General features: G+C 32.3%; 1 protein-coding gene across 3 annotated transcripts; it reads left to right on the top strand.

Annotated features, from left to right (window-relative positions):
* The first annotated feature begins 1722 nt into the window (after positions 1-1722).
* LOC122293274 lies at positions 1723-10384 on the top strand. Of its 3 annotated transcripts, XM_043101795.1 has the most exons (7): positions 1724-1955; positions 3101-3627; positions 3887-4036; positions 7104-7208; positions 8227-8268; positions 8393-8832; positions 9663-10384. In XM_043101795.1, exons 2-7 carry the CDS (start codon positions 3117-3119, stop codon positions 10245-10247), a joined length of 1833 nt encoding a protein of 610 aa, XP_042957729.1. In that variant the 5' UTR covers positions 1724-1955; positions 3101-3116; the 3' UTR covers positions 10248-10384. The 3 variants fall into 3 exon arrangements, with proteins under 3 accessions (XP_042957730.1, XP_042957729.1, XP_042957731.1); XM_043101796.1 differs by lacking the exon at positions 7104-7208 and having other exon boundaries at positions 1723-1955; XM_043101797.1 differs by lacking the exons at positions 3887-4036; positions 7104-7208.
* Positions 10385-12759: the final 2375 nt, after the last annotated feature.

Raw genomic sequence — 12759 nt, 5'->3', positions numbered from 1 at the left:
TTAACCCGATTAATAAATAATAAATGAGATTTGATGTGATTATTGAGTCTAATTAAAATTTTTAGACAATTTGTATAATTTATTACTCGTAAACTTATCTAATATAATTCATTAAATATAAATTAAACTCCTTGAATATAAATTAGACTCAATAAAAGTTATCAATATTTCGACTTTAGAATTACTAGGTCAGGTCATTATATCATGATTTTAAATTCTCAACATGAAAAATTTTATGAAAATTTTATGTTTATTATGTTTACATTGTGATGATTTTTTTTAATTGAATTTTTTATTTATTTTAGTTTTGTCTCATGTTTTTTAACTATCCAGATGAAGATAATCAGTACGAGTAGGCAAACAAGAATTAGATGAAGCAATTGGATTTAATTCTAGACTTTAATTATTTATTTAGTTTGATTTATTAATCCTGAAATTTCATATCTGAATATATGTATGTAAACACGGTGACACTCCTAATCTTAAGGAATGGGCTGTGACAGTCATATCCTTTGCTGATAGGTGTATGTCATCGCAACTGGAGGGGTGCCTTTATCCCCATCGGTTGGGCTTGCTATGGATAATAAAATCCCATTGACTCTGCAAGCAAGGAGTATATGGTATTCCCGCCTTTAGAGGATCGTGTTCCCCAATCCTGAGTAAGTATGATAATTGTTACCATTGACCATAGATCATATCCCACATAAGGAAAGGGCAATATACTCGTCCAAGGATGATAATCATTTCCTTTATGAATATGACTCCCTCTCCCAATAATCGGGATATCAAGATTGAAAGAAAAGATAATACTATTATTTAAATAATACTTATTTCTATATAAATGGTCGACGGTGGTAAATTTGATGTAACTTTCTATAGATCTTTCATAATTAATGGTTCTCTCTATTTTTCATTCTAACTTGAACATCAGAGATGTATTAGGCACACCGGATCAGATCGTTTCTTGGTGCAAGTTAGTATCGAACCAAGGTCCGAAATACATCCTCTACAGCGACCATCACCAATCTTTCAATGCCTAGTCGAGTTCACATTTCGACTTTGTCATTGAAGCACATGATATTTCCATCTTCATGACCAGCAAATTAACTCTTCTTTGTTGAAGGACTACTTATGTTGGATTAATTTTCAGGAAATTAAGAATTAAGATTTAATTTTATTGTTATTAAGATATTTGAATTTTGTAATTATCTAAAGATTATCTTCTTCCTTCTTTATGATTGCTGAGTCATATTTTATGTCAACTTCTTTTATTCCTGATGAGCTGCTTCCAATAAACTAGAAGGAGTTAATTTTTATCCAACGATAACATATAATATACCATAAAGTAAGTTCAAGGCTGTTGATGTTATCGCACACGACACAATTACAAAGGGCCAGCCTTTAATGATTATGGTACTTCCGAATCTTTTCAAAATGTTACAGCACGGATAAAGATGATTTGAATGATTTCTATTCCAAAATGCAAAATTCCAAAATGATGATTTGGATATTATCGCACACGACATAATTACAACTGGCCAGCTGGTAATGATTATGGTACTTCCGAATCTTTTCAAAATGTTACAGCACGGTTAAAGATGATTTGAATGATTTCAAATGATTTTTGAGATTAAATTGATAGTAAAAGTCTATTTTTTTTACAGTAAAAAAGCAAAATTTTAAAATGCAAAAAGATGATTCGGAATCTCAGGGCATCTGCTTTAGACATAAAAAAGAAATGATAGACCCCAACAGGATTAATTCAATTATTTGGGTCACGAACGTCTTCCACTACTGAAGAAGCGATAAAGAAGGAATTCCAAGGCATATTTGAGTCGTGTGCTGGTCATCATTTCTGCAAGACTGATCGTCAGTGCTCTTTCGGAGACTACAAGATCAGACTAAGAAGCCAACAGATAACTTTGGAGAAAATCCCTCCGATCCAGTCCAGCGTCGTAAGTATTAATTACCTAGCTGTGTACATCATGATGAGAGTAATGAAGCCGTGCTTGTCAGTTCATAAGAGCTGTTTTCTATAATTAAAGATAAATCTACTATTTTCAAGTTCCTATTTAATGAGTTTAGGCTCCGATTTTTAAAATCAGCAATCACGTTAAATTAAATCCAAGGGTGTATATTTTTTTATATATATAAGCGATTGGCGGGATGGATCAAGATCCAAACCAAAACTTTATTATTTGCAACAGATAAGATATAATGTAGACATAAAACACAAAACGACAAAAATTGTTGGATACTTTGTTCTTGACGAGTCTTAAGAGTATTAATTAGCCATATCATGTCTGTGTTATATAAATTTTGTTCAAGATGCGGAAAAATTGGTAAATTTATATTGGGATAGCCAAGTATATATAAAAGCCATCTGAGTCGAGCTATAATAAATGTTCATATATGTTAGTAAGTTCATTTAAATCTTACTTGTTATTTTCTCACTCCCGCGCGGGATAAGCAGTAACATTAATTTTCACTGCAACTCCGATCCTGATGATCTCACTTTTCAAAAACCAAAAAAAGTGAGAAACTTTACCTAAAGAGTCTAAAGAGTCTTTTTAACTTTTTTCTTTAATCCACAAACTACGAATTGAGATCATATTTGTGATGATGTGACAAGGTATAAGTTGTTGAATCCCCCATCCCTAATTATATATCTCTCGTTAAAGAAATATAATGCGGCTTTCTCATTAAAAAAAGAAAAAGAAAAAAAAAAGAAAATAGTTGCAATACTTGTATAATTAGTTTTTTTTTTTTTTTTTTTTTCTCTCCATACGTTAGAATATTATATTAATATAATGCTATAAAAACGTTAATTTTTGGCATCCAAATGTCTGCCAGCTTGACTTGTTAATTGATACTACATATTTATGACATACGTAGGTTCCTTGTGTATGTATGTTTATAACTTATTTGGACACATAAATAAAATAAAAAATTATTAAAGTTTTTCATAATTTAGTTTCTCAACACCACTTGAATAAAATCAGGCCGTTAAAACATCTTAATTGATTAAATTATTTTACTATTATTTACATAAGTTTGAAATACAAATGAATTCTTAGTTCTTGAATACTTAACATTGCAGAGAAAGTAAAGAAAAAATGGCAGAACTTTGGGATGATAAAGAGATGCTTTTAAAATTGTACAATGTTGTGCGAGACGGTAATTTGGATGAGACAAAAGGGATTATTAAGTCTCTACCCCAAGCATTGAATTTGGAAATCCCAGATAAAGGCAAAACGGCTCTTCACACTGCTGTTACGTTTGGACATGAACATATAGTGGAGGAGCTGGTGAATCAGATGTCAAATGATCATGAGAGCTTGGCCATGTATGATAGTGACGGTTACACAGCTCTAAACTTGGCAGCCGTGCTTGGAAATTGGCGAATGGTGAAGTGCATGCTTCGAATAGACTTTGACTTGATTAGCATTAGACATTCCAGAGAGAAAGATCTTCCAGTTGTTATGGCTATTGATTTCGGGCAAATAGAAATGGCGCGCAATTTGTATTATCTTGCTGCAAATAAAGGTTTAATTTCACAGAATGATAATCAGGAGATTCAAGACTGTGCTACGCTTTTTACCCGTGCCATATATACTGGAACTTTGGGTAAGAACTCGTGTTTTACTATCTGGTAATAGAAATGTTTGATAAGATATTAAGAACTTCTATACAATATCATGTGGAATTAGTTAATTTATTACAACCCTCGTGAATATAGAAATTTGTTTTAGTCTAAACTTAAAACTTCTAATCGATTAATTGGCTGTCGTTATTTTCTTGCCATATATATAATGATAATTCCTCTTTGACGATGTTTATGCATATTTTATACGTGATGCGTCTGGTACGTACGACACATTAACAGATATTGCTTTGGGATTAATCCGAATCTGCAAAAATTTGGCACTGGCTCTTGACAAGGATGGCGAGTCTCCCATCTTAGCATTGGCCTCTATGCGTCATTCCGTCCCAAGTGGAATTCAGCTCGGGTTTTGGAAGCAACGCATCTACTTCTGTATTACCACCCTGATCCTTTAATTCTCTTGCTTTACATTTTAATAATATTCAATATTAATGGCTCATTTTAAAAAACACCATCAATAATATGTATTGGATTACTTTTTCTAATTAGTAATTAAAAAAGAAATCAAGCGATCCATGATAATTCCTAAACATATATTCTCCTGCGGTTGCATGTGTTTATTAAAGATAATTTGGGATAAATATATAAAGATTCTCAAACTATTACAACATTAATTTCCTATAACCCCCAAAATTGTCAATTCTAACAATTGTTCCCTCAAATTATGAAAAGTTAGCAATCTCCCCCCCTCCATAAAAAATTGGCAGATACCCCTTGTTAAAACATTAGAAATTGAACAACAAATATTGAAAAATTCAAATATTTAGAAAAAAAAATACTCAAAAAAATTCAAATATTTGGATGGTGAGATGAAAATTTTTAGTTTTAGGTGAAAGTTTAAAATATTATTTTTTAGTATTATTATTGTTTTAGGATTTGGAAAAAATAGGCAATTTGAAATTTGAAAAAGTTGAATTGTTTATTATATTTTAAGTGAAAATTTGAAAAAATCATATTGATGAGATGGGAAGAGAATTTTGTATCTTATCTTACTTCCAAACCTGTCTAATTTACAAAATATATTTCTTAACAATATTTCTCTTTAATTTTTAGAATAATTATTTTTATCTTAAAGAATATTTATGTGGAAAAAATAGTATTTAAAACTTATTATTTTTATTTGATAGAGTTATTTTGTAATTTAAAAAATATTTTTAGGGGTAATTTTGTCTTCTTAAGAGAAAAGAGGCTACATTGCAATTTTTTGGTAGTTTAAGGGAATTGATTGTCAAAATTGATACTCTGTGGATGTGATTGTAAATTGGGTGGTAGTTTGAGAGGCTTTGTATATTTTCTCCTATAAATATAGAACACAATTTCATGTATTTAAAATCACATATATATATATATATATGAATGATTTTTTTTTTTTTTTGAAAAGGACATCTCATTGATAAAATAGATCAATTACAGAGTTGGTTTAATAAGAAATTACCTAAGATAATCTCAGGACTCTCTTCGATCATTACAATCTCACTCTCATAACGGAAACTTAACTTAGCTAACTGATGTGCCACACAATTTCTATTTCTTGGAACCCATGACACCTTCCAATCTACCCTCCTTTGAAGTATTTCTTGTATATCTTCCACAATTTGTCCAAACCAAAGCCAATTTTCACCCTTAGTGTTCACTGCCTTCACAAGCACCTATACATCACCTTCAAAGATAACATTACCAAAGTTAAGTTCACTACATAGTTCCATAGCTCTACTCAAAGCAAAACATTCGGCTAAAACTGGTTTTGAATGAAATGGCTTGTTGACAAACAACAATGCCAATATCTCCCCTTCGTGATCATGCACAATCACCCCAATTCCCATTCTCCTTGCACCTTCATCAACTGCTACATCCCAATTGGCCTTAATAAAACCTTCAATTGGTCTTTTCCATCTTTGAGCAATATGCCTTTCGGATCACCCTTGATGAACTCCCTACCCTTTCTCCTGTGCTTCATGAAACGTCTCCAATAGCTCATCAATACCTTGGATTATCTTCCTAGGAACCACCATCTTGCCTTGAAACAGAAAGTTATTTCTTCTTAGCCAGATCCTCCATATAGCAATAGCTACCCATTTTAGTTCAGCTTATGTCAAACAATCACTAAATCTCTTCCATAGCTCCTTGAATTCACTTTCATTCATACTCAATTTATAAATTGGGCTGGTATTGTCCACCCATGTCATTGGCTACAATACACCTCCATAACATGAGTGACTGTTTCTTCCTCTTCCTTACATATCATACACAAAAGATCCTTAAGAAAATGTTTCTCATAAAAGGTTTTACCTAGTTGGCAGCACATCTTGACATACTTTCCACAAAAAGTGTTTCACTATCCCTGGAACCTCCAAGCTCCATAGCCTCTTCCAACATTTCTTTAATCCACTCACCATTAAGGAGTCACTCCTCTTCATTCTCTGTTGTTGAAGTGCAGTATAATACCCACTTTTCACAGTATAAGACCCATCATTTGTATATCCCTAGTAACATTTATTAGGACCTCCAAGATGACTCATGGGTAAATTACAAATGTGCTTAGCTTCCTCATTCTCAAAAATCTCTGTTATTAGTTCTTTGTTCCATCCGTGGCCATCAACATTAATAAGCGTCTGAAGACATGCATCTTGATCTAAGACATTACTTGAGATTGAACATAGAAAGTAGTTGGAGATTGAAGCCATTTATGCCCCAAAATCTTTACATTCTGATCATTACCCTCTCTCCACCTTAGACCTTCTTTCAACAACCCAATTGCTACCATAAGCTTCTCCAAATCAAAGATGGACCCATACCCAGCTTAGACTCCATGATATTCCTCTACTTGTAGTACTTTTCTTGAAAAATCTGAGCAACCAAAGAGGAAGGACACTACATCATGCACCAACATTGCTTGGCAAGTAAAGCTTCATTGAAGCTCTCCAAGTCCCTAAACCCTATACCACCCTCATTCTTTGGTTTCCCCATTGTGCCTCAACTCTTCTAGTGAATCTTTCTCTCATTGTCTTTGCTGCACCCACCAAAATTTTGAGATTAGACTAAAGTGAAGGTAATATAAATGAATTTGAAGTATAAATCCATGACTACTTTCGATAAAGTGAAGGTAATATGAATCTAAAATTATATACAATGCAACTCAAGAATAATAAATATAATATGAATCTAAATAATTTCAATAAGAAGGCATTTAATGTATTTTACTTCAAATATCATCATAGTTTTGCAAAGATTCTCTTTTACTAAAATAAGAAAATATACTTAAGTTATAAAGTTGATGCTATACTTTAAGTTATTTATTCTCTTATTTCTTTGTTATCCTAGGGCATACTAAACATTTGATTTGCCGTTATAAAGAAGATTGATCACTCAAAACCGAGAATATAATAAGTTGTACTATATTATTAATTGGATTTGTTAATTACTTTTGCTTGCTAAAAAGGTATGCGCATTCCATCTGTACCTCCGACTAGTAGTGAGACTCCTTTGAACGTTTTAAATGAAGAACAATGCCAAAGGAATCAAAAAGATCAAAATATCATGTCAGGTGTGCTAATTTTTTCTTAGCTTACTTTCCCATAATCTTCAATTTTTCTTTTATGATAATCAGCTATGATCTAATACTAGGCATATAAGATTTTGATAGCATGGAATTTTACTGATCCTTTGAAGCCACATAATTTGTTCCTATCAAACGACGATTATTTAGTCCAAGAGCAATGATTGATGCAGCTATGAAATTTCAATTTTGCAATTTTTTTTTCTACAATTTCTATTTTCTAAATAGAGGGTCATATTTATTTCAAATTTGAAACTCAAATAAAAAACATATTGATTGATTGAAAAATACGATTATGTAAAATAGTTATAGGAAGAATATCAGTACTCTGAATATTATCTAATTATTTAAAATATTGAATCTAAATTAATTATGAATAATCAAAACACATATAAGACATGTTCAAGTAGTTACAAACTTACAACGATGGTCATTAATCGAAGCCTTCACAAACATATTTTTCAAAAAAAAAATAATAAAAAAAAATAAAAAAAATTTAATTGAATAATTTAAATTATGCAAGTCACATTTTTCAACAAATCTAGTTAATAATTTTAAAAATAGAGCAAATAACAGTTAATGCACTAGAAAATTTTTATTTTTAAATAAAATAAAATTTTTCATTACTTCGATTACTAAAGTACTACTCGGTATGAATTACTAAATTTTCATTCTAATTAAAATATATGAGCAAATGCCCTACTTCCAAATTATATGAGCAAATGCCCTACTTCCAAATTATTAAGTTAAATATGCTAGCTACAAGTTAGTAATTTAATTTGATATGTTATTATTTTTAATTAGTTAATTAAAGCTATATAATATTAAAGTATTAATTATTAATTTACTGGCTGCATATAATATTAAAGTTCCTCACTACACAGAAACTAGTGGGAACTTGCAAAACCTGCGAATTAGTATGTAAAAGAATAAATATTTTGCTTATAGCTTGGTTGAATATAATAAAGTTCCAGCTCACTTCACAATTTTTTTTTTTTCTTTGCAGTACTTTCAAGAAGTTGTGCCGTAGGAGTACTCAACTTCTTTGGTATACCCCGTACAATCCATCAAATTAATTATTCACTAATTTTTTTTTTTTTAATTCTTATTAGTTTATTTATAATTTTCATCTAGTTAACTAATTGGCAATGTCTCGATCATAATTGTCAAAGGAATCATGCAGTTGTACGAAATGAAGAAGATCCACGACCAGTACAATGAACTTCTTTCTCGCATGTGTGAAGTGGTATCAGAATCAAAAACTAATAAGCAACTTGTTGATGGTCTGGTTTATTCTGCCATTTGCCGGGCTGCCGAGAACGGGATTTTCGAGTTTGTTTCTAAGATGCTTGAAGTAGACCTACAATTTATATGGGCCCGAGATAAATATGAAAGAAACATATTTATGCTTGCAGTCTTGCATCGTCACGAAAAAATCTTTAGCATTCTATACTCCAGAGATATGATGACGAAGTACTACTCCTTGACATGTTTATTAGATGTCAATAAAAATAACATATTACATATGGCAGGGATGATGGAACATTCCACTAGGGTTAATCAAATCCCAGGGGTAGCTTTACAAATGCAAAGAGAGTTACAATGGTTCAAGGTACTCTCTCTCTCTCTCTCTCTCTCTCTCTCTCTCTCATGTCGTAGGTGATAAGCAAAAAAAATAAGTTTATAAAATGACTAGCTCGTAATCAGCAGCCTTGTACAATAATTGCCTGAGATTTGTGCAGTGTTTGAGAGTTGAACTTAATTAACTATTCCTTATCATACTCCTAGATTGGAGCAATAGTTAACTAAGATTCTCTCAAGTTCTTGTTAATTCTAACTTGAGTACCTCAAGTGAAATCGAAATAAAAATATGAAGTAGGCCCTTCCAACAAGACTCGACCCCGAGTCTACATTAACTTTTCAGCTTCATATATGGTATAGAGAAAGAAACATCAATGCCACATTGAAGATCTATTACATGCAGGTGAAATATTAGTCTTTTATAATTCTTCCAATGCAACATCATCCTGTTGCGGTCCGATCTTTTTCCAAATTGGGACTCCAGGCATGTTGGCATTTCAGATGTTGAACAATATTTTAACAAGTAAAAAGCATGAAAGGAAAGATTGTCATGAGACCTTTTCTATCTTTATTTTTTGATCTGGTCGTAGAAGGCAGAGGTTGAGGTACTGGGATATATAAGGATTAATGGTCTTATAGAATATCAATTCCAGTCATTTCCTCTATCCTTGTACATGTCCGAAATATACAGATATACATATATATTTATATATGCACTTAGCACTATATATTCAATGGAGCTGATGACGATTTAGCATGGACTAGGTAGATTAATCTAATTTGGAAGCATTGACCTCGTTAAATTACCATTTCTTCTATGTGAGGTTAGATTTCACTGTCTTTCTAATACTATACATGCAGGAGGTCGAGAGAATTGTCCATCGCAAGCAGAAGGAAAGTACCAACAATGAGGGTTTCACTCCCCGACAATTGTTTACGAAAAACCATGAGAACATGATGAAAGAGGGAGAGAAATCGATGAAGGACACAGCAACGTCATGTATGGTGGTGGGTATTCTCATTGTTACCATTATGTTTCAAGTGGCCTTTACCCTTCCAGGTGATAACAACCGAGATTCGGGCCTGTTTAGGGTCTTTATGATATCTGATGCCTTGTCCTTCTTTTTATCCTCAACTTCTGTCTTGATCTTTTTGGGAATCCTTACCTCACGTTACACAGAAGATGATTTTCTCAAGAATTTGCCAAGGCAAATGATAATAGGCATTTTCACACTCTTTTGCTCTATTGCGACCATGATGATAACCTTTGCCAGTGCCCTTTTAATTATCCTAAATGAGCAATTAAGGATTTCAATTCCTCTTATTTGTTTGGGTGGTGTTCCAATCTTCTTCTTCTTATGGATTCAGTTCCCTATTCTTAAAGATATGATCATTTCAACCTATGGGCCAAGCATCTTCGACAGGAAAATGAAACTCAAATTATAAATTAGCTGCAATAGGATATCATCATGTATGTTAATTTGTTGTATGAATTATTGGCATATCAGCCAAAACTGAATATTTGTTCCCTTTTGTTGGGCCAATAACCAATGGATGGATTTTCAACATAGGTTTTTCTTGCATGTTTTATGGTTAATTGTTTTCGACCTATTATCATTAATTCATCAATACATTATTCAACTATTGTGATATTTAAACGTTTTTACATACATTGTTGATATTGTTTCTATTCAATAATTTTGAGAAACAAGAAAATACTTCCTAATTTATCTTACTTCCACAGTGGCTCAACCCTAATTACTTCCTAATTCACCTAATTACTTTCATTTAGATTTGTTTAAAATTCTTATTATTTTGTATATATCGCTATGTGGCATGCTGCATTACATTTTTGTTAAATTAAGTTTCAAATGGAAGTTTGACGAAGGGACTCAATTAAAAGAATTACAAATTCAAGGATTAAAACTATCTCATTGAAAGATAAAGAGCATAACGATAACCGTGTAAAATAACCAAGTATCACTACATGACATCAGAGTTTTAGAGACAAAATTTTTTAGGAATGAATTAAATTTCTTTCCTAAAAATACTTATTTGGGACGAAAATTAAATTTCATCTCAAAACATGGAAGCAGTTTTTTATGTGTTTGAACAAATAAATATATGTTCGAACTAGACTTTTTAGGATGAAATATGTCGTCTTAAAAAAAAAAAAACTGTTCGAACACTTCAAAAAACGTTCAAACATGTTTTACTTACCATTCAAATGGTTACGTAATGGTTCCAATAATAGTCGTGGTGCGAATATATATACAATTGTGACAGGGAAAGGTAAAAACTGTTCAAACAAGAAATTTAGCCATTCGACCTACAGTTTTGATGGGAAGTAGCACATAATCCTGGCGGAGAAGTTGTTATACCATTCGAACTAACCCATAAAAGTTTGAATAGTATTTTAACTCATGTTCGAATGTTGACAGGACCATTTGAATGAATGTTTTGGTGGGAAGTAATAAATAAATCTGGATGGTTGCTACATAGTTCGAATGGTATTATTATGTTCGAATAGAGCTATAAACTATTTGAATCTTTATAATACGCATTCAAATGATGCATTCAAATATATTAAAAATAAATATTATTTGAGTTTATTAATTATTATTTTCAAAAGCGAAAAAATCTACCTAAAAATATATCATATTCCTAGGAATTTTATATAATTAATTTAAAAATTAATTAATAAATTTTATTATGCTAAATAAAAATTTACAATTAAAAAGGCATTACCTTCTACGGAGTGTCATTTTTATATTATCATAAACTGGGAAGTAAAATAAGGAAAATGATTTTGGATAAAGAACAAGCATACTATATAATGAATAAAAAAGAAATATTAATTAAATCGATAACATGATGTTAATTACAAAACAAAAAATCAAATAAAAAATAAAACTATTGTGTAAGATTATCCAGGTCCTGTTGAATGACAACAATACGTCCCTCAATCTCTTGCAGTCGAGAACCATGATGGGCCAGTGATCTTCTTCATTTCCTAGATCAAAAGTGTGCGATGCTCATTGAGGAGTGATCGTATCTCCGTAATAGTAGCCCCTGGAACTTGTCTATCAACAATGGCACTAGTAGAAGCTAGATCATGCTCCATGCCAGTATCTTATGCTGCTAGAACATTAATACGAGCTTTCTACATGGGCCCTCTTCTCAGCCTAGCCCACTACAAATTATTATAGTGGTGTTCTGCTGCTATTAATATCAATCCAACTTAAAATTTTAACCCATCAAAAAAATTGACCCACTTAAAATATATATATATATTAAAAATAATACAACACCAAGTCAAACTTAAAATACATGCCTGACTTGATCTCTTTTAATCTGCATTTAAGACGACTAACCAGTTGACTACAAAACCAAAAATAAAATTTGAGGTTGAGAGGCATAGATGCTCGTCGAGGGATAATAGGTGGTGGGAGAAGGTGGAACCGAGAGTTAGAGAGGGTCTCCCGTAAGGCGTTGCGTGTGTATTGGTTGTTCACGGTGCACGTTGGTGATTCTTCGACGTGGTTGTGGGTGTCACCGGTGGCTAACAGCCAAGTGAGGCGGTTAAACGTGGGATATAAAAGGAGACTTACGGTGTAACAGCGATCCACCAGGGGCAGCGTCTAGCAGCGCAAGGGCCCTTTTGGGGAAGCAACCTAGAAATGTGCTGGTACAGCTTAGTAGCGTTGGGCAGACGTGGAGTGGTACTTCGATTGCTCTCGGGTTAGGGAACGTTTCTTTGTTTTTTTTTTTTTTTTTTGTTTTTTTTTTTAAATGGTGGGCATAGCTCTCTATTTCAGTGATGTAAAAATAGTGGTATTTGGTCCTCTTCCTAAGGGATGCTGGCATGGTTGCAGCGATGTGGAGGGCAGCTCGTTGGCTTCTCCGATGCAACAATTTCAAGTACAGGAGTTGAAAGCTAAAAGAGACCGATTGGGTT

Source organism: Carya illinoinensis, chromosome 14 (assembly GCF_018687715.1).
Source record: "Carya illinoinensis cultivar Pawnee chromosome 14, C.illinoinensisPawnee_v1, whole genome shotgun sequence".
NCBI classification, from domain to species: Eukaryota; Viridiplantae; Streptophyta; class Magnoliopsida; order Fagales; family Juglandaceae; genus Carya; species Carya illinoinensis.
This window is presented reverse-complemented; position numbering and strand designations above follow the sequence as displayed.

Excerpts from the sequence above, each read along its gene's own strand:
- LOC122293274 (XM_043101795.1), top strand. The coding sequence starts at position 3,117 with ATGGCAGAACTTTGGGATGATAAAGAGATGCTTTTAAAATTGTACAAT. Across the intron at positions 4,037-7,103 it reads GAAGCAACGCATCTACTTCT|GTATGCGCATTCCATCTGTA; the intron begins GTATTACCACCC and ends CTTGCTAAAAAG. Across the intron at positions 7,209-8,226 it reads AGATCAAAATATCATGTCAG|TACTTTCAAGAAGTTGTGCC; the intron begins GTGTGCTAATTT and ends TTTTCTTTGCAG.